We start from the raw sequence: 23,296 nt of genomic DNA on the forward strand, positions 1-23,296 counted from the left end.
GAATTCTATAAGTTATTATTTACACTACTGGCCATTAAAATTGCTACACCAAGAAGAAACGCAGATGATAAACGGCTATTCATTGGACAAATATATTATACTAGAACTGACATGTGATTACATTTTCACGCAATTTGAGTGCATAGATCTCGAGAAATCAGTACCCAGAACAACCACCTCTGGCCGTAATAACGGACTTGATACTACTGGGTATTGAGTCAAACAGAGCTTGGATGGTGTGTACACGTACAGCTGCCCATGCAGCTTCAACACGATACCACAGTTGATCAAGAGTAGTGACTGGAGTATTGTGACGAGCCAGTTGCTCGGCCACCATTGACCAGACGTTTTCAATTGGTGAGAGATCTGGAGAATGTGCTGGCCAGGGCAGCAGTCGAACATTTTCTGTATCCAGAAAGGTCCGTACAGGACCTGTAACACATCCGAAATGTTACGTCTACTGTTCAAAGTGCCGTCAATGCGAACAAGAGGTGACCGAGACGTGTAACCAATGGCATCCCATACCATCACGCCGGGTGATATGCTAGTATGGCGATGACGAATACACGCTTCCAATGTGCGTCACCGTGATGTCGCCAGACACGGATGCGACCATCATGATGCTGTAAACAGAACCTGGATTCATCCGAAAAAAATGACGCTTTGCCATTCGTGCACCCAGGTTCGTCGTTAAGTACACCATCACAGGCGCTCCTGTTTGTTATGCAGCGTCAAGGATAACCGCAGCCATGGTCTCCGACCTGACAGTCCATGCTGCTGCAAACGTCTTCGAACTGTTCGTGCAGATGGTTGTTGTCTTGCAAACGTTCCCATCTGTTGACTCAGGGATCGAGACGTGGCTGCACGATCCGTTACAGCCATGCGGGTAAGATAGTGATACGAGGCCGTTGGGATCCAGCACAGCGTTCCGTATTACCCTCCTGAACCCACCGATTCCATATTGTTTTAACAGTCATTGGATCTCGACCAATGCGAGCAGCAATGTCGCGATACGATAAACAGCAATCGCGACAGGCTACAATCCGACCTTTATCAAAGTCGGAAATGTGATGGTACGCATTTCTCCTCCTTACACGATGCATCACAACGTTTCACCAGGCAACGCCGGTCAACTGCTGTTTGTGTATGAGAAATCGGTTGGAAACTTTCCTCATGTCAGCGCTTTGTAGGTGTCGCCACCGTCGCCAACCTTGTGTGAATGCTCTGAAAAGCTAATCATTTGCATATCACAGCATTTTCTTACTGTCGGTTAAATTTATCGTCTGTAGCACGTCATCTTCGTGGTGTAGCAATTTTAATGGCTAGTAGTGTAGAAGACGCGGACCGTTACGTGAACGTAACGTTGCATTTAACGTGGGCTACCATTTGAAGAGGGCAGCACGTAGCACAAGCAGAGAAAAGCTGTTTGGAACATCCTGCCTCTCCCACAGACACAATGACAGCTATCCTTGCAACACGCAAGCCATGCTGCAGTTATCTTCTCGCCGGTTGCTCTGTGCCCGACTTTTCAAAGGAATCCGTTGGAGCTGCCATTCCGTGTGTCACGCAATCAACCTGTAATACTCTCCATTTTCTTGTTGAGGAAATCGTACGGATCATTGGTGGACATATTTGGCCAAAATCAAGACTCTGAGACTTTGGCGAGGTTCTTAATATTGGAAGTTCACCGACAGGCGACATACCTCGCTCCAGGCAGAATAATTTAGGATCACTTCTCAGAAGAAGAAATATGCTAACACAGTGACATTCATTGCTATGGTGTGAACGCTTCGAAACTGTTCCTTTCGCCATCAGAGAATAACATCCCTGTCATCAGCATCAGCCAATTCAGCATCGTTTTTTGCGTAGTTTCAATGCTTTGCTTTCCTTCAAAATTTTTCATCCTATCTCATGATTCCCCATACTTCCAAACTTATTCCACGAATCGCTGTCAGGACAGTCCCATGTAGAGCGAACTGCAATGTCCAGCAAATTCGCAGCTTACTCTCTATTTTTTCTAATCTCCTTAAGATTTATTTCATTTTTCATACAACTGCATTTCTGACTAAATGTTTAACCGTTATTACGCTACTCTTATGCAGACTTGTTATTACACAGACATAAAAAAAACTGCATTTGTGAAATTTAAAGCACCATGACTTTTATAAGATCTTCGTTAATTAAACATGGAAAGAATTTACTTCTAATTAGCTGTACCCGGATGCGCGTTGCTGTGGCTCTTCCTGGTTAAATAGAAAAGAAAGAAAAGAGAATGTACACGTTTATAATATGTTTAATTTCACAATGTTCGCTTGTGTTCTGGCCTATCAGCAGCAGATGTTTCAGTGATTTTCTGAACCTGGGCAACGCTTCGCAACTGCTAAATATTTATGAGTAATGGATACACATAAACAGAACTCCTGCTTTCCCACGTCTTCGCGCATCTCCTCCGCCCCATTCTCTACGCCCACTGCCTCCCCACACCCGTTTTCTGTCCTCCTACTTCTCCCTCTGACCTTGGGTCTCGTTTATTGTTATTGCAAATGATATTCGAAAAACAACCAACGTCCAGACTTACGAGTTCGGTGACTGGCCGCGCCACATACAGTATTGCGCAGTGTTTCTCCGGATGCTGTGAAACATCGTTGTTCAATAGTTATGAGCAATCGGATTCCTGGATATGAGCCATTTGCAGAGAGCTCACCAGCAGGAAGCGACGAAGACTGAGATCGCCGCGACTGCAGTTCAGAGTTCCCCACCCAAGGGCAAGTTCTGAGAACAAAGCGAACAGTTCGTAGAAAGCACACACTACTTTAGCCTATACGTCGTTCTGTGTAAACAGACGAACATCTGATCTAGTAGTAGGGAAGTTCAAGTCCCTGCAGTTCAGTAAACTACCTAGGAGGTCAACCGCTGTGTTTGACGGTCAGTGTATCGCCGCTTTGTTCTTTTGTCCACAGATGAATCACGGTCTTCACATCTGTCCCTCTTACCAACCAGGTCATGTATATTGTGTTATCTGGAGAAAAAATAATGGTATGCATTGAACAGAAACTGCTTCGCTCAGGCTTACCGTTTTACTAGCTACTTGACCATACTGACAGAAAGCCTTACTCACGAAAGCTGGACTATATGGACACGAATGTGAATCGCGCTCTTCTTCATTAGAAATGTACATGATTCGCACATAAATACTTTACACAAATTATTCATTATACACTACTGGTCATTAAAATTGCTACACCAAGAAGAAATACAGATGATAAACGGCTATTCATTGGACAAATATATTATACTAGAACTGACATGTGATTACATTTTCTCGCAATTTGGGTGCATAGATCCTGAGAAATCAGTACCCAGAACAACCACCTCAGGCCTTAATAACGGCCTCCATACGCCTGGACATTGAGTCAAACAGATCTTGGATGGCGTGTACAGGTACATCAGCCCAAGCAGCTTCAACACGATACCACAGTTCATCAAGAGTAGTGACTGGCTTATTGTGACGAGCAAGTTGCTCGGCCACAATTGACCAGACGTTTTCAATTGGTGAGATCTGGAGAATGCGCTGTATCCAAAAAGGCCCGTACAGGACCTGCAACATGCGGTCGTGCATTATTCTGCTGAAATGTAGGGTTTCGCAGGGATCGAATGAAGGTTAGAGCCAAGGGTCGTAACACATCTGAAATGTAACGTCCACTGTTCAAAGTGCCGTCAATGTGAACAAGAGGTGACCGATACGTGTAACCAATGGCACCCCATACCATCACGCCGGGTGATACGCCAGTATCGCGACGACGAATACACGCTTCCAATGTGCGTTCACCGCGATGTCGCTAAACACGGATGCGACCATCCTGATGCTGTAAACAGCACCTGGAATCATCCAAAAAAATGACATTTTGCAATTAGTGCTCCCAGGTTCGTCGTTGAGTACACCATCGCAGGCGTTCCTGTATGTGATGCAGCGTCAAGGGTAACCGCAGCCATGGTCTCCGTGCTATTAGTCCATGGTGCTGCAAACGTCGTCGAACTGTTCGTGCAGATGGTTGTTGTCTTGCTAACGTCCCCATCTGTTGACTCAGGGATGGAGACGTGGCTGCACGATCCGTTACAGCCATGCGGATAAGATGCCTGTCATCTCGACTGCTAGTGATACGAGGCCGTTGGGATCCAGCACGGCGTTCCGTATTACCCTCCTAAACCCACCGATTCCATATTCTGCTAACAGTCATTGGATCTCGATGAATGCGAGCAGCAATGTCGCGATACGATAAACCGCTATCGCGATAGGCTCCAAGCCGACCTTTATCAAAGTCGGAAACGTGATGGTACTCATTTCTCCTCCTTACACGAGGCATGAACAACTTTTCACCAGGAAACGCCAGTCAACTGCTGTTTGTGTATGAGAAATCGGTTGCAAACTTTCCTCATGTCAGCAGGTTGTAGGTGTCAGCACCGTCGCCAACGTTGTGTGAATGCTCTGAAAAGCTAATCATTTGCATATCGCAGCATCTTCTTCCTGTCGGTTAAATTTCGCGTCTGTAGCACGTCATCTTCGTGGTGTAGCAATTTTAATGGCCAGTAGTGCAGATAGAAATGACGGCATCAAATGGTTCAAATGGCTCTGAGCACTATGGGACTTAACAGCTGTGGTCATCAGTCCCCTAGAACTTAGAACTACTTAATCCTAACTAACCTAAGGACATCACACACGTCCATGCCCGAGGCAGGATTCGAACCTGCGACCGTAGCAGTCGCGCGGTTCCGGACTGCGGGCCTAGAACCGCGAGACCACCGCTGCCGGCAGACGGTATCGAGATTGGAGTGAGATATACAGGGGTTGGACAAAAATAACATTAGAGAAGTGCATGCTTCAACACATTTGCAGATGCTATTGAAGCCGGCAGGTTGCGATGTTTTATTTGACGACGAACGTCACCTGTGCACTGTGCTCAATACTTTTCAGATGTCAGTCGTGGTCAGAAGAGCGTTCTGTATAGTTGCGAGAGCATCAAGTGAATTCTAAGTGGGAAAATTGTTGGCGCTCGTATGGTAGATGCTTCCGTAACCAAGGGAGACAAAGTGTTTGGTGTTAAATGTGGCACCAGATCCATGATTTATGCCTCACATAATGTCATACGCTAAGTCGCAGGGCGGACTGAGGAATGTGTTGAGTAGTCTTGACGGTACGGTTATGAAATAGGACTGCGACGAAAAATAAGAGAACGACAGGTGTAACTGCAAAACAGAATGTCTCTCTCTCGGACATTGTCAGCACCATAACACGAAGAAGCTCGATAAGCTGGGAATTGCAGGGCGAGCTGGAATTCCATAACGCTTATCAGTGATGCAAATGGATATGACAGGAAAACGTGGTGTCAAACCCGCAAAGCCTGGACTATGGAGCAATGGAAGAAAGTTGGGTGAGTCTTGTTTCACACTGTTTCGAAATTCTGGCCCAGTTCACGTCCCAAGAGTGAAACGTAGAGGGGGTTCGGCGACAGTCTGGGTAGCAACATCGTGGTATTCTATGGGCCCCACAGATACTATGCTAGGACACATTACAGCCAAGAATTATGGAATAATTTTGGCTGATCGGGTCCATCCCATAGTACTATGGTTGTGACCAATGGTGACGTATTCCAAAGCGATAGAGCCCTTGTTCTCACAGCTCACATCGTCCAGAACTGATTTTGTGAGCACGGGGATGAATTGTCTCATTTCTCCTGGCCACCACAATCATCAGATCCCAATATTATTGAGCCTTCGTGGCCTACTTTGAAGAGTATAATGACTTTTCTGGAGACTAGAATTCTACTCTGTAGGAATCAGCATGGGTTTCGAAAAAGACGGTCGTGTGAAACTCAGCTCGCGCTATTCGTCCACGAGACTCAGAGGGCCATAGACACGGGTTCACAGGTAGATGACGTGTTTCTTGACTTCCGCAAGTCGTTCGATACAGTTCCCCACAGTCGTTTAATGAACAAAGTAAGAGCATATGGACTATCAGACCAATTGTGTGATTGGATTGAAGAGTTTCTAGATAACAGAACGCAGCATGTCATTCTCAATGGAGAGAAGTCTTCCGAAGTAAGAGTGCTTTCAGGTGCGCCGCAGGGGAGTGTCATAGGACCGTTGCTGTTCACAATATACATAAATGACCTTGTGGATGACATCGGAAGTCCACTGAGGCTTTTTGCAGATGATGCTCTGGTGTATCGAGAGGTTGTAACAATGGAAAATTGTACTGAAATGCAGGAGGATCTGCAGCGAATTGACGCATGGTGCAGGGAATGGCAATTGAATCTCAATGTAGACAAGTGTAATTTGCTGCGAATACATAGAAAGATAGATCCGTTATCATTTAGCTACAAAATAGCAGGTCAGCAACTGGAAGCAGTTAATTCCATAAATTATCTGGGAGTACGCATTAGGAGTGATTTAAAATGGAATGATCATATAAAGTTGATCGTCGGTAAAGCAGATGCCAGACAGAGATTCATTGGAAGAATCCTAAGGAAATGCAATCCGAAAACAAAGGAAGTAGGTTACAGTGCGCTTGTTCGCCCACTGCTTGAATACTGCTCAGCAGTGTGGGATCCGTACCAGATAGGGTTGATAGGAGAGATAGAGAAGATCCAACGGAGAGCAGCGCGCTTCGTTACAGGATCATTTAGTAATCGCGAAAGCGTTACGGAGATGATAGATGAACTCCAGTGAAAGACTCTGCAGGAGAGACGCTCAGTAGCTCGGTACGGGCTTTTGTTGAAGTTTCGAGAACATACCTTCACAGAGGAGTCAAGCAGTATATTGCTCCCTCCCACGTGTATCTCGCGAAGAGACCATGAGGATAAAATCAGAGACGTTGCAGCCCACACAGAAGCATACCGACAATCCTTCTTTCCACGAGACTGGAATAGAAGGGAGACCCTCCGCCACACACCGTCGGGTGGCTTGCGGAGTATGAATGTAGATGTAGATGAAGCGTTATTGCTATCCACCTCCATCGTCGTTACATGAAATTAGCATAATTTTGCACGAAATGTGGTATGATATAAGTGTCTCTTGAAAACCATAAAGGTCCCCCTCTCTCTCTCTCTCTCTCTCTCTCTCTCTCTCTCTCTCTCTCTCTCACACACACACACACACACACACACACACACACACACACACACACACACACACACAAGCGCGCGCGCGCGCCAAGTGAGGTGGCTTTAATGCTGAGACTCTGGATTCGTATTCCCTAAAGCGCTTAACACAAACGCTGGGGTCAATGCTTTGGAAGGGTGCAGCCGATTCCTCCCCAATTCGACCTCGTGCTCTGTGTCTGATCATTTCGTCGTCGGCGGAATATTAAACCTCTTCCTTTCTCTCTACACAAGCAATCATTTGTTGTGTGACGGAGATACATGTTGTTGTTGTTGTGGTCTTCAGTCCAGAGACTGGTTTGATGCAGCACTCCATGCTACTCTATCCTGTGCAAGGTTCTTCATCTCCCAGTACCTACTGCAACCTACATCCTTCTGAATCTGTTTAGTGTATTCCTCTCTTGGTATCCCTCTATGATTTTTAACCTCCACGCTGCCCTCCAATACTAAATTGGTGATCCCTTGATGCCTCAGAATATGCCCTACCAACCGATCCCTTCTTCTAGTCAAGTTGTGCCACAAACTCGTCTTCTCCCCAATTCTATTCAATACCTTCTCATTAGTTATGTGGTCTACCCATCTAATCTTCAGCATTCTTCTGTAGTACTACATTTCTAAAGCTTCTATTCTCTTCTTGTCTAAGCTATTTATCGTCCACGTTCCACTTCCATTCATGGCTACACTCCATACAAATACTTGCAGAAAAGACTTCCTGACAAATCTATACTCGATGTTAACAAATTTCTCTTCTTCAGAAACGCTTTCCTTGCCATTGCCAGTCTACATTTTATATCCTCTCTACTTCGACCCTCATCAGTTATTTTGCTCCCCTAATAGCAAAACTCATTTACGACTTCAAGAGTCTCATTTGCTAATCTAATTCCCGCAGCATCGACCGATTTAATTCGACTACATTCCATTATTCTCGTTTTACTTTTGTTGATGTTCATCTTATATCCTCCTTTCAAGACACGGTCCATTCCGTTCAGCTGCTCTTACAGGTCCTTTGCTGTCATACTTTACATAACATTCCCGAAAGCGAATAGTGTGCTGGAAGAGCGATTCTGTTGGTTGATTCTGTATTTCAGGTTCATGTTCATTTCGCGAGATATATTTCGGAGGAAGGAGTCTGTTGGTTGACTGTACTAGGAACTTACGCTCTCTGAATCGTAACAGTAAAAGACACCGCTATACACATCTCTTTTGTAAGGTCTGATACTTGAGATGGATGAGCATCTCGGTGACGCTTACTACAGAAACTGTGACGAAATGTGCCGCTTTTCTTTGCATATTCTGTATTTATTGTATCAGTGCTGTCTGGTTAGAGTCACGTAATATTCACCTATCATTCGTACCAGGAGGTTTCATAAGTTCTCTCTCCCTTTCCCTCTCCACCCTTGCATAATATGTGTCTGTTCGTGATGTGCTTTTCCCCATCCTGTATTTAGCAGTATTGTATTCCTCTGACAAGAGTTACAGGCCGCGGGCCAAAAATATGGAAACATCACAAATGAAGCACATTACCATGCTTAATACGGGGTAGTACACGTGCTGGCATCCAAAACAGCCTCGAGATGTCTGATTGTCATAGAGTTTAATCGTTTGGGACCTCATCAGCGCCGGCCTGAGTGGCCGAGAGGTTCTAGGCGCCTCAGTCTGGAACCGCGCGACCGCTACGGTCGCAGGTTCGAATCCTGCCTCGGGCATGGATGTGTGTGATGTCCTTAGGTTAGTTAGGTTTAAGTAGTTCTAAGTTCTAGGGGACTGATGACGTGAGATGTTAAGTCCGATAGTGCTCAGAGCCATTTGAACCATTTTGAACCTCATCAGCGAGGGAGGTTTGCTGGAGAAACAGCTCTGGAAGTGTGCGTGGGCACTGCTCGCACCGAAAGAGCCCGGTGCAGACAAACACTGTGCGATTACATTGTGGGTGACGGCTGGCGTCAGTACAAACACGCTGAAAGGCCGGGGATAAAGTGCGCTCCACAGGAAAAACACTGACAGACGCTCCTGGCTTACCGGACGCGCTAGTCACCACCAGTGTGGGCGCTTCAGCGTTTCACAGTACCCCAGACAAAAATATTCGGCCAGGAACATCAGTGTCTGAGGGATTGTGTAGTCGGAATTATAGAAGGAAAGCCAGCCTTTTACGTCGCATTATCTTCGAGGTCATAAGATACTGATTAATATCAGATCAGTTGGGATAGGTAAGAAAAGCAGCTGCGTTGTCTTCGGTGGAAGGATCGCAGCATTCATTTCTAATGAAGCTTCGGAAACCCTAAAACAGAACGCCCGGAAGCTAATCTGAACCATCCTCCTGCTTCTGCATTTAAATGCTGAATTCCACACACAGCGCCTACTTCAACAGGTAAATATTTCGAGGGCTTTAATTTAAGTGAGAAATCTTTTGTTTGGTGACAACGGGTAAGAACGTTCTGACGAATTGCGAAGCTTCTCCGAGACACGAACTGCGTAACTGCACATACTTGTGAAGTCAGTTTCGCCACACGTTTACAACTCCCAAAAATTCTCAAGAGATTCAAGGTAAGGTGATATTAGCGGTAAGGTGAGATTAGCGCTTCTCGTGGCGAAGACATTTGGTACACTCAAGGCTAACAAAATCATTCCACAATTAGAAGCACACTTTAGGCATTAATCATTTCCACTACAAAAAATTCCGTTCGACAGAGCAAAAAAGAAAGAGATTGTGACACGTTGTTTATAGACAGGACTCTTTAATAGTTAAAGTAGATTTCTGTTCCTCATCCAGACGTGGATAATATTTGAAAAATAACATATCAATAGAGTGAAAAGGAAACTGCCGGCCACTGTGGCCGAGCGGTTCTAGGCGCTTCAGTTTGGAACCGTGCTGCTGCTACGGTCGCACGTTCGAATCCTGCCTTGGGCGTGGATGGGTGTGATGTCCTTAGGTAAGTTAGGTTTAAGTAGTTCTAAGTCTAGGGGACTGATGACCTCACATGTTAAGTCCCATAGTGCTTACAGGCATTTGAACCATTTGAAAAGAAAATTACTGAATTACTGAGGTCCAAGTACGTCAGATTAGATTCAATGTACAACTTTCACGTGGTAGGGGATATGCATGCTCAAGTATTGCCGGTGCCGTATGTTGAAATGAAAAGTTAATATCGGGAGTATAAGACAGGACGTGCATGTCGAGAGAAGCTATAACAAATCTGCAAACAATGTACAGCGTACCGGATTACGGAAGGTCCACAGAATTACTACCTAGTGAAGCGCCACGGTGCTAAAGACTCTACACTATACTTTCTAAAGAACGAGGTTCGCATCACCTCCAACAATGGGTTGGAAGGAGATAGAAAGATCAGGGTTTAACGACCCGTCGACGAAGAAATCGTTACAGACGGAGCACAAGCTGCGATTGGGGGGGGGGGGGGGGGGTTAGGATATGGGAGGCAATCGCCCGTCTAGAGTGTCGATTAGGGTCTATAAAGTACTAGATACGAATTTACTGGGAAAGATTTGAATTGCAACGTAACGTCATTTCTGAGGAAGGAGAAGTTTCTCCAATGAGTTCATTATTTGGATCGATAAAATGTTGTAAGAAGCCCTGCACCAATTCCTTTTATTGGTGTTCGTTAGCAGTACATTTCTAGTTACGTTACGACGTAAATATTTTCACGTTGACAACTACGATAGTGTGGGGGTAGCACATGCGTTAACACGCAAATCTGTCCATGAGGTATACCATACAAATGTGGCTGTGTTAGACATAATACAGCCCTTTCAAACAGGTACTTTATGCTAACTTTACGTTTCGTCCCCTTTTGATTTGATGTGACAGAAAAGATATAATAGTTACTTAACTTGTCAAATTTTCTCATTTGTTTCGTTGTCAAAGTTGCTGAGCGATTACGCTGTATTCTCCAAATCTACGATCGGCGTAAGTGACGTACTCTATAAATGCTGCAAGCATGTACGGCTACTTTTATTTCACAAACATGTTTCGAGCTCTCGCTGTTCCGCTTTCTCTATAAAGTCGTCATTATTACATCTCAGCACGAAATTTCACCAAAGAGTAATTTATTTTACTCTCAGTCTCACAAATACGTTTTTACTCGAACTTGCTCTGTGTCATGGAAGATTACACAAATTGTACGCTCTCGATGTTATTAGTTGCGAACAGAGATGTTAGGATTATGTGGTTACAGGTGTGTATAAATTTACACTGATTCTAACACACGTCATAAACACGATAAAAAGACGCAGGAAGTCTATTCGATGTTATTACTTTGTTTGTTAAGTATAGAAGTAGGGCCTTTACTAGTGTAAAAAAAGGGTAAAAACATAGTTGTAATGGCATTCTACGTCATAATCATGTTTAACCTTATATCATTTTATACACTAATAAAAGCAAAGTATCATGTCGCTGCTCTGACCTGCTCAGTGGCTTTTAGATCCTCCGCAGTATGTACGATAATCCGTAATTTAGTTGTCGTGATCACTGCAGTCGATGTTTTGGAGCATCTTTTACATTGCGATAGGTAATTATTTCGAATTGTTTCTCAGATATTAATCTCAGTGGCTAAGTGTTAGCCTATGGAAACAAAATCCACAAATTGTCCTTGGTGATATCGCTTCTTTCGCTGACAAGGATTTGGTATTATTCGACAGGAAGACAAAGGCGAAAATTGGTTGCTTGTTCAAACAAATTTTGGGGTTGCAGCCGGTCGTCGTTTAATTGATTGCACGATATTTCGACTGGGCACCTGCCAGTCATCTTCAGACGACTTGGTTCAAATGGCTCTGAGCACTATGGGACTTAACTTCTGAGGTCATCAGTCCCCTAGAACTTAGAACTACTTAAACCTAACTAAGCTAAGGACAAGACACGCATCCATGCCCAAGGCAGGATACGAACCTGCGACCGTAGCGGTTGCGCTGTTCCAGACTGTAGTGACTGGAACCGCTCGGCCACACCGGCCGGCTCTTCAGGGGACTCTTCGATGGTTCACCTGAAGATGGCTGGCAGGTGCCCAGTCGAAATATCGTGCGATGAATTAGACGACGACCGGCTGGAAGTCCGAATTTTGTTTGAACATCCAATGCACTGGGAAAATTTTAAAACACACTATTTGTTGTTTGCATTAGTTCGCTCAGCACAATTTCCGAAAAGAATTTCCGATCTTCAAAGCAGAGCTTACACTCCTTTTTCCCATCTAAAAAGAAAATCCTGTTTGTAAACAGTAGAAACATTGTAACTGAAATACTTTATTTCGCCAAGTAGTCCAAAGCTCTGAAATGTTTTGGGAGTGAATGTTCAAACCAAAATCAAAAATCGTTGTGCTTTATAATTAGCCGAGACAATTAGGAAATTGCATTACTCGTCAGAAGCGTTTATAGCTCCATGAAGTTTCAGCATCTTCCGACACTGGCATTCAAAAACAGTTCAGCTTCCAGTTACTGGCGCAGCATTAGTAAGATGCGAATTCGCAACACTCGGGATAAATGGAGTAATCATTGATCGTCGTCAGGTCGACATAGTATATAAATACAGCATGGTAAGACGTCGACGTCACACAAGTAGAAATAAAAACTGAGGTGTTTGTAGAGGTATGACGTTCAATAAGGGCGAATCTCATAGCTTGCTAGTATATTTGATATCAAAGAACTGCCCTTCCAAGCCATATTTATATTCTATGTCTACCTGACAATAATCCACGACTGAAACTAGTCGGAAATGAAAATAAAATATTGATATAGCAGCTTTCGGCGGATATTACGCTGAATTTAACAATTATCTGACAACTGTTGAGTCTTATTTAACCACTAAGTAATGAAGTTTCAACTGGTTAGTAACACACAATGCAACAACGGAACGCATTACATCGTCACGGAGCAAAACACATTTCAGTGGAAAAGAAAATTTCGATTAAGAACAGAAGGAAACTGAGCGTTAATCCAGCCTAGATTTACACACTCTTTCTGAATGCTGCAACATCACCCGGAAAAAACGTCAATCATTAGATACGACGGGTCTTCTCCGTCTGTTTGTCTCACAAGGCAGAATAAACTCATGACAAATTCACTGTGCACATATATGACAAAACGTCAAATATAGAGCATGGAGTCGGAAGTAAGAGTCTTCCCACTGTAGGCGTACAGTCGTCAGCTAGTGACACTAGACACCTCTCGCAGCGCATCCCAGACTGGAACTGAACACGCAAAAGCCACACGCGCCGCATTCACTCACCCTGGGAGACGACATGCTGCCAGACTCGTCGACAGAGTCGGATCACTGTGCGTGCGACAGGCGAGCTCAGCGCTTATATCGCATCCGCCCCCGCCACGCCCCCTCAAAGGCACCGTCGTAGCGCAGGCCAAAGCACACACACTTCCGTTAAAGCCGCTACTGGCAGTGGTAAGGTTTCATACAAGACTGTCACACCGCTGCCACAATGTGTACTCATTGGTCGGCAACTGGCGTGACAGCAACGTCTCCATGGTTTTCATTGTATCCAGCAGCAGACTTAGATTTCATACATACAAAACACCGTAAAAAAGGACGATCATGTTGATCTTCCTGAAGCCATTCGATACTGTTCCGTGTTGCCATTTAATGAGCTACACACGCGCACACACACACACACACACACACACACACACACACACACACACACACAGAAAAACAACCATCAGCGAGAAGCCGCGTACTCGTCTGAGACACCATTAACAGCACGTGACAGAGTAGAGCCGGCTGCTCGGATCGTGCAGTATCCAAATTTGTGGAGCATTCGATTGTGACTGTGGCCCGATGTTGGAATGCATGCGAAGGCATACTCGTCGTCAGCTATCGGTGGATCCCGTCTGACCACCGTAAGGGAAGATTGCCGAATTGCGCATCAAGCACATCGTAGTCTCTTCACATCTGCACCTGTCATCAAAAAATAAGTAGTGAGCCCCCTGCTATCCCGCACCGTTGGTCGGAGATTAGAGGCGAATAGACTAGGGAATTACCGCCCCAGGGGTAAACTGCCGTCAACACCGCAACAGAAACGGTTGTGGTTGGAGTGCTGTCGTGACCAGGAAGCATGGGCTGTTGATGAAAGGTGTCGCACTGTGTTCAGCTATGAATATCGATTCTGCATTACCACGGATGACCATATTCGGCGAATATGGCAACGATCTGGGGAGAGCCCCCTCCTTCCAATGTTTTGGAGAGGCATACTCCTTACGTCATCATGTGGAGACCCATCGGATATGACTTCAGGTCATGACCGGTAGTGACTGAGGTGACGCTACCGACACAACGGTACGTCACTGACTTCCTTTCACCTCACATGTCACCTCTCAAGCAACAGCATCGTGGTGTCATTCTCCAACGCGACAATGCTTGTTCACACACAACACGTGTCTCTACGAACTCCCTCTGTGATGTTGAGGTACTCCCGTAGTGAGCAAAATACACTCCTGGAAATGGAAAAAAGAACACATTGACACCGGTGTGTCAGACCCACCATACTTGCTCCGGACACTGCGAGAGGGCTGTACAAGCAATGATCACACGCACGGCACAGCGGACACACCAGGAACCGCGGTGTTGGCCGTCGAATGGCGCTAGCTGCGCAGCATTTGTGCACCGCCGCCGTCAGTGTCAGCCAGTTTGCCGTGGCATACGGAGCTCCATCGCAGTCTTTAACACTGGTAGCATGCCGCGACAGCGTGGACGTGAACCGTATGTGCAGTTGACGGACTTTGAGCGAGGGCGTATAGTGGGCATGCGGGAGGCCGGGTGGACGTACCGCCGAATTGCTCAACACGTGGGGCGTGAGGTCTCCACAGTACATCGATGTTGTCGCCAGTGGTCGGCGGAAGGTGCACGTGCCCGTCGACCTGGGACCGGACCGCAGCGACGCACGGATGCACGCCAAGACCGTAGGATCCTACGCAGTGCCGTAGGGGACCGCACCGCCACTTCCCAGCAAATTAGGGACACTGTTGCTCGTGGGGTATCGGCGAGGACCATTCGCAACCGTCTCCATGAAGCTGGGCTACGGTCCCGCACACCGTTAGGCCGTCTTCCGCTCACGCCCCAACATCGTGCAGCCCGCCTCCAGTGGTGTCGCGACAGGCGTGAATGGAGGGACGAATGGAGACGTGTCGTCTTCAGCGATGAGAGTCGCTTCTGCCTTGGTGCCAATGATGGTCGTATGCGTGTTTGGCGCCGTGCAGGTGAGCGCCACAATCAGGACTGCATACGACCGAGGCACACAGGGCCAACACCCGGCATCATGGTGTGGGGAGCGATCTCCTACACTGGCCGTACACCACTGGTGATCGTCGAGGGGACACTGAATAGTGCACGGTACATCCAAACCGTCATCGAACCCATCGTTCTACCATTCCTAGACCGGCAAGGGAACTTGCTGTTCCAACAGGACAATGCACGTCCGCATGTATCCCGTGCCACCCAACGTGCTCTAGAAGGTGTAAGTCAACTACCCTGGCCAGCAAGATCTCCGGATCTGTCCCCCATTGAGCATGTTTGGGACTGGATGAAGCGTCGTCTCACGCGGTCTGCACGTCCGGCACGAACGCTGGTCCAACTGAGGCGCCAGGTGGAAATGGCATGGCAAGCCGTTCCACAGGACTACATCCAGCATCTCTACGATCGTCTCCATGGGAGAATAGCAGCCTGCATTGCTGCGAAAGGTGGATATACACTGTACTAGTGCCGACATTGTGCATGCTCTGTTGCCTGTGTCTATGTGCCTGTGGTTCTGTCAGTGTGATCATGTGATGTATCTGACCCCAGGAATGTGTCAATAAAGTTTCCCCTTCCTGGGACAATGAATTCACGGTGTTCTTATTTCAATTTCCATGAGTGTATCTATATCCAATAGAACAACTGCGTGATCAGCTCGGATGTCAACTGTGTCCCACTGCCAGTAGCCACGATATAACGAACCAGATTACATCTATGAGCCAGGTTGCCTAAGTGAAAGATACAACTGCCTTATGAAACCCTTCCCAACGGAGTCACAACAATCATCTAGAGCAGAGGTGGTGCAAAGTCATACTGATAAGTGGACTAATACAGCCAAGTTCTTTATAAATTTTTCTCGATTTTGTCATCACTGAAACAACATCACATACCGTCACAACCCGTGAAGTTTAATTTCGTTTCTTTCTCTCCTTTTGACAAAGTAAACTGCGCATGGCACCCCCCCTCTTCCCCCGCCCCTTCCCATATTTAGTGGTAAAATGGTCCAGTAGATGTTGTTGTTGTTGTTGTGATCTTCAGTCCTGAGACTGGTTTGATGCAGCTCTCCATGCTACTCTATCCTGTGCAAGCTTCTTCATCTCCCAGTACCTACTGCAACCTACATCCTTCTGCATCTGCTTAGTGTATTCATCTCTTGGTCTCCCTCTACGATTTTTACCCTCCACGCTGCCCTCCAATGCTAAATTTGTGATCCCTTGATGCCTCAAAACATGTCCTACCAACTGATCCCTTCTTCTGGTCAAGTTGTGCCACAAACTTCTCTTCTCCCCAATCCTATTCAATACCTCCTCATTAGTTACGTGATCTACCCACCTTATCTTCAGCATTCTTCTGTAGCACCACATTTCGAAAGCTTCTATTCTCTTCTTGTCCAAACTGGTTATCGTCCATGTTTCACTTCCATACATGGCTACACTCCATACAAATACTTTCAGAAACGACTTCCTGACACTTAAATCTATACTGATGTTAACAAATTTCTCTTCTTCAAAAACGCTTTCCTTGCCATTGCTAGTCTACATTTTGTATACTTTCTGTTTAGACCACCATCAGTTATTTTGCTCCCCAAATAGCAAAACTCCTTTGCTACTTTAAGTGTCTCATTTCCTAGTCTAATTCCCTCAGCATCTTCCGACTTAATTCGACTACATTCCATTATCCTAGTTTTGCTTTTGTTGATGTTCATCTTAATAGCCCGTCAAAAATTGAACACAGATAAAGCATGAAATCAGGAAGAAGTTCTAATGAAATGTGAAAAAAGGAAAATGAAAACAGTGAACGGTCCAAGCTCAACATGTGCAACATCAAGCGTTTCGCAAGAACCACGGCGTCGTGGTTGTGTGGTCACGGTATTGGGTTGCAAAGCTGGAGATCTGAGTTCAAATCTCACTCCTGCCCTCTTTTTTTTCCACAAAATTATGAACTTTACGTCCGGTCATTGACTTGTCTGATAGAATATGAACATATTACCCGTCGCAAGTAAATGTGATGAATCATGAGAGCAGGCGAGATGGTGCATAGACCTTTTACAGAAATGAAAACAACATATAAACGAGTATGAACTATGTTACAACAAAGGAACTCGAGAGGCAAAACTTCCAAACGAAATGCAGGAGTCTTAAGGTGAGGTACTTGTGTACAACAAACAGGGGGAACGTACATCTGGAGGCCCCTTCCTTACACCTCGCTGTCGCATACGGAAGTTACACCATGATCGAGACACAAATCTGAATGCACCGAATCTGAATGCCGCGTCAATGACCGGACGTACAGTTCACAATTTTGTGGAAAAAAGGGGTCACGAGGGAAATTTGAACCCAAGTCTCCCACTTCAAAGTCCAACACCGTGACCACATAACAACGACGCCATGGCTATCCAGATTCATTCAATGTTGCACGTCTTGAGCTTGGACTGTCCACTGTTGCTATGTTGCTCCTTTTTCACAGTTCAGTACACCTCCTTCCTGGTCGGCCGCGGTAGTCTCGCGGTTCTAGGCGCTCAGTCCGGAACCGCGTGACTGCTACGGTCGCAGGTTCGAATCCTGCCTCGGGCATGGATGTGTGTGATGTCCTTAGGTTAGTTAGGTTTAAGTAGTTCTAAGTTCTAGGGGACTGATGACCATAGATGTTAAGTCCCATAGTGGTCAGAGCCATTTGAACCATTTGAACCTCCTTCCTGTTTTCATGCTTGATCTGTATTCAGTTTCTGACTGGCTACACACTGGGCCACCTTATCACTAAATCTGAGGGGGATGCGATGGGGAGTTTCCCTTGTGAGTGCTTCAATTATCTTGTCAGGCAGTGCAAATACGAGCTTATCGAGTGTCAGACCAGATTTGTTGCGGGTTACGGACTTCCTTGCAGACAAGACTCAACACGATCATGGAACAAAATGGAGAGATCTAAGGGTAATTACGGGAGTACACCACTGGAGAGTTATAGGGCGGTTACGCTATTTACAATTTATATTAATGACGAATGGATAAGTTTAAACGCTGCGTGAGGCTATTCGTGGACGATGCTGTTGCTTACAGGAAGGATGTGACGCCAGAATACTGTAATGGACTGCAGACTGACTTGCAGAAGATCGATTACTTGTGAAATGCCTAGCAGTTTGACCTCAACGTAATTACAAATACTACATACTGCGTATAAACAGGCGAAGGGATCCGCTACTGCTCGATTACACTGTTGGCGATAAATCAGTGCATACAGTAGCTAACGTAAAATACTTAGGCGTAACCAGCCGGAGCGATCTAAAGTGGAAGTATGACAAACCAAATAGCGGGAAAAGCAAATACCACGCGTAGATGCATAGGAAGATTCTTGATCATTTAAATGTTATTTACACACGAAGGAAGTGGCCTACAAAATACTTGCCGACAGATTCTTGAGCACTGTTCATTACATCGGGACCCTTATCAAAGATGATTAACGCAAGATCCAGTCACATTAATGTGACCACGGCCTACGTTCGACGTCAACGTGCAATTACCACTCACAGTCGTTAGATGGCAGCACTAGCAGCGGAGGATACATAAAGCGTGTCGGGGTTGCCACGGACAACAATGCAGTAGTCGTAATACGGAAACGGAGCACTTCATCTGACATCCAAAAGTGGACTGTCATTGGATTTCGAGCTAATGGTGGAGGCATTTCCAAAACTGTTAAGTATTTAACCTGCTCGCGTGCCGTCGTGGTTAAAGTATACTGTGCGTGGCAAAATGGCGCTACTCAAAATCGGTGCCGTGGCAACGTGGTGCAGCGCGGGCCGTATAAGATGGGGTTGGACGACAGCTACGGAGATGTGTACCAGAGAACAGGAGTGACACCACCAGCAATCGACCGATGGTGTAAACGCCCAGAAGATGACCCCTACATCGGGTGGAAACCGGTTGGCGGTATAATAATAATAAATGCGATTAAGATTGTTTTTGAATAATTGATTAATCATACTAATCGCTGCTTCATTTCCACAGCCATGTTGTCCAGAAATACACTCCTGGAAATTGAAATAAGAACACCATGAATTCATTGTCCCAGGAAGGGGAAACTTTATTGACACATTCCTGGGGTCAGATACATCACATGATCACACTGACAGAACCACAGGCACATAGACACAGGCAACAGAGCATGCACAATGTCGGCACTAGTACAGTGTATATCCACCTTTCGCAGCAATGCAGGCTGCTATTCTCCCATGGAGACGATCGTAGAGATGCTGGATGTAGTCCTGTGGAACGGCTTGCCATGCCATTTCCACCTGGCGCCTCAGTTGGACCAGCGTTCGTGCTGGACGTGCAGACCGCGTGAGACGACGCTTCATCCAGTTCCAAACATGCTCAATGGGGGACAGATCCGGAGATCTTGCTGGCCAGGGTAGTTGACTTACACCTTCTAGAGCACGTTGGGTGGCACGGGATACATGCGGACGTGCATTGTCCTGTTGGAACAGCAAGTTCCCTTGCCGGTCTAGGAATGGTAGAACGATGGGTTCGATGACGGTTTGGATGTACCGTGCACTATTCAGTGTCCCCTCGACGATCACCAGTGGTGTACGGCCAGTGTAGGAGATCGCTCCCCACACCATGATGCCGGGTGTTGGCCCTGTGTGCCTCGGTCGTATGCAGTCCTGATTGTGGCGCTCACCTGCACGGCGCCAAACACGCATACGACCATCATTGGCACCAAGGCAGAAGCGACTCTCATCGCTGAAGACGGCACGTCTCCATTCGTCCCTCCATTCACGCCTGTCGCGACACCACTGGAGGCGGGCTGCACGATGTTGGGGCGTGAGCGGAAGACGGCCTAACGGTGTGCGGGACCGTAGCCCAGCTTCATGGAGACGGTTGCGAATGGTCCTCGCCGATACCCCACGAGCAACAGTGTCCCTAATTTGCTGGGAAGTGGCGGTGCGGTCCCCTACAGCACTGCGTAGGATCCTACGGTCTTGGCGTGCATCCGTGCGTCGCTGCGGTCCGGTCCCAGGTCGACGGGCACGTGCACCTTCCGCCGACCACTGGCGACAACATCGATGTACTGTGGAGACCTCACGCCCCACGTGTTGAGCAATTCGGCGGTACGTCCACCCGGTCTCCCGCATGCCCACTATACGCCCTCGCTCAAAGTCCGTCAACTGCACATACGGTTCACGTCCACGCTGTCGCGGCATGCTACCAGTGTTAAAGACTGCGATGGAGCTCCGTATGCCACGGCAAACTGGCTGACACTGACGGCGGCGGTGCACAAATGCTGCGCAGCTAGCGCCATTCGACGGCCAACACCGCGGTTCCTGGTGTGTCCGCTGTGCCGTGCGTGTGATCATTGCTTGTACAGCCCTCTCGCAGTGTCCGGAGCAAGTATGGTGGGTCTGACACACCGGTGTCAATGTGTTCTTTTTTCCATTTCCAGGAGTGTAGATGTATAACTGTTCATCAACTGGCTACCCAGATGAACCAACGGCGTCTCCTGTCAACAACCGTTCAGCGCCTGGTTCCTTGCACCCATGCTGACTCCTGTTTACCGGCTACGAAAGCTGCACTCCAGCAACGCAACTCGATGTCCAGTGAGTGGCGACAGGTGGTCTTTCCCGAGGAATCACGTTTAATGATCCATCGGACAGATGGCAGTTGGCCTTTAAGGATGAAACGTCTAAAGGCAAAGTGTCAGGCACGAGGAGGGAGTGTTATAGTCTGGGGAATGTTTTCGTTGCATTATCTGTGTGATATCGTCATTCTGGAAGGTACAATGGGTCGACACAAGTATGCATCTATCCTTGGGGACCCTCCATGTTCACCTCTTTTTGCCCGGCCGGTGTGGCCTGGCGGTTCTAGGCTCTTCAGTCTGGAACCGCGCGACCGCTACGGTCATAGGTTCGAATCCTGCCTCGGGCATGAATGTGTGTGATGTCCTTAGGCTAGTTAGTTTTAAGTAGTTCCAAGTTCTAGGGGACTGATGACCTCAGATGTTAAGTCCCATAGTGCTCAGAGCCATTTTTCACCTCCCATTGCTTTTCCTCAGCACGATGGCATCCACCAGCTGTACAATGGAGCGTGTCACACAGTTCTCAGTGTATGTGTGTGGTTCTAAGAGCACCCGAAAGAGTTTACCGTACTCTCCCGGCCACCAGCTTCCCCGGGTTTAAATCCAATCGAACATCTGTGGGACCACCTCGATCGGACTCTACGCGCCATGGATCCTAAACCGAGAGACGTAGCTAGCCAGCCACGGCACTGCAGTCGGACCGGCTCCACATCCCTGTTGGTACCTTTGAAAACCTTACTACCGCCCTTCCTGCACGTTTCGCAGCGGTCTGAGCTGCAAAAGGTGGTTATTCAGACTTCTGACAGTTGGGCACATTAATGTCACTGGACAGAGTAGAAGAGGTCGAGAAGATCCAACGAAGACCGGCGCATTACGTTATTAGATAGTTTGCTTGATCCCACGTTGCGCCTCAGTTACGTACACTATCGGCCATTAAAATTGCTGCACCACGAAGATGACGTGCTACAGACGCGAAATTTAACCGAAAGGAAGAAGATGCTGTGATATGCAAATGATTAACTTTGCAGAGCATTCACACAACGTTGGCGCTGGTGGTGACACCTACACGTGCTGACATGAGGAATGTTTCCAACTGATTTCTGATACACGAACAGCAGTCGACCGGCGTTGCCTGGTGAAACATTGTTGTGATGCCTCGTGTAAGGAGGCGAAATGCGTACCATCACGTTTCCGACTATGATAAATGTCGAATTGTAGCCTATCGCGATTTCGGTTTATCGTATCGCGACATTGCTGCACGCGTTGGTCGAGATCCAATGACCATTAGCAGAATATGGAATCGGTGGGTTCAGGAGGGTAATACGGAACGCCGTGCGGGATCCCAACGGCCTCGCATCACTAGCAGTCGAGATGACAGGCATCTTATCCGCATGGCTGTAACGGATCGTGCAGCCACTGTCTCGATCCCTGAGTCAACAGATGGGGACGTTTGCAAGACAACAACCATATCCACGAACAGTTCGACGACGTTTGCAGCAGCATGGACTATCAGCTCGGAGACCCCGGCTGCGGTTACCCTTAACGCTGCATCACAGACAGGAGCGCCTGCGATGATATACTCAAGGACCAACCTAAGTGCACGAATGGCAAAACGTCATTTTTTTCGGATGAATCCAGGTTCTGTTTACAGCATCATGATGGTCGCATCCGTGTTTGGCGACATCGCGGTGAACGCACATTGGAAGCGTGTATTCGTCGTCGCCATACTGGCGTATCACCCGGCGTGATCTTATGGGGTGCCATTGGTTACACGTCTCGGTCACCCCTAGATCGCGTTGACGGCACTTTGAACAGTGGACGTTACATTTCAGAAGTGTTACGACTTGTGGCTCTATCCTTCATTCGATCCCTGCGAAACCCTACATTTCAGCAGGATGATGCACGACCGCATGTTGCAGGTCCTGTACGGGCCTTTCTGGATGCAGAAAATGTTCGACTGCTGCCCTGGCCAGCACATTCTCCAGATCTCTCACCTATTGAAAACGTCTGGTCAATGGTGGCCGAGCAACTGGCTCGTCGCAATACGCCAGTCACTACTCTTGATGAACTGTGGTATCGTGTCGTAGCTGCATGGGCAGCTGTACCTGTACACGCCATCCAAGCTCTGTTTGACTCAATGCCCAGGCGTCTCAAGGCCATTATTACGGCCAAAAGTTGTTCTGGGTACTGATTTCTCAGGATCTATGCACCCAAATTGCGTGAAAATGTAATCACATGTCAGTTCTAGTGTAATATATTTGTCCAATAAATACCCGTTTATCATCTGCATTTATTCGTGGTGTAGAAATTTTAATGGCCAGTAGTGTGT

The 23,296-nt window shown here is 47.0% G+C and overlaps 1 protein-coding gene across 3 annotated transcripts in view; it reads right to left on the reverse strand.

Moving 5' to 3' along the window:
- Nucleotides 1–23,296, reverse strand: part of LOC126198541 (solute carrier family 2, facilitated glucose transporter member 1-like) — a 556,822-nt gene that overhangs the window by 271,413 nt on the left and 262,113 nt on the right. The window contains exon 1 of one of the 3 annotated variants that reach the window (XM_049934947.1): nucleotides 13,390–13,425. The exons of the other annotated variants lie outside the window; for them this stretch is intronic. Coding sequence (XP_049790904.1) covers nucleotides 13,390–13,404 — 15 coding nt within the window. The 5' untranslated portion in view covers nucleotides 13,405–13,425. Of the gene's footprint in view, nucleotides 1–13,389; nucleotides 13,426–23,296 lie in introns of those variants that run through there. 3 annotated transcript variants of the gene reach the window in all.

The sequence above is a fragment of the Schistocerca nitens genome, chromosome 8 (assembly GCF_023898315.1).
Source record: "Schistocerca nitens isolate TAMUIC-IGC-003100 chromosome 8, iqSchNite1.1, whole genome shotgun sequence".
NCBI lineage: Eukaryota > Metazoa > Arthropoda > Insecta > Orthoptera > Acrididae > Schistocerca > Schistocerca nitens.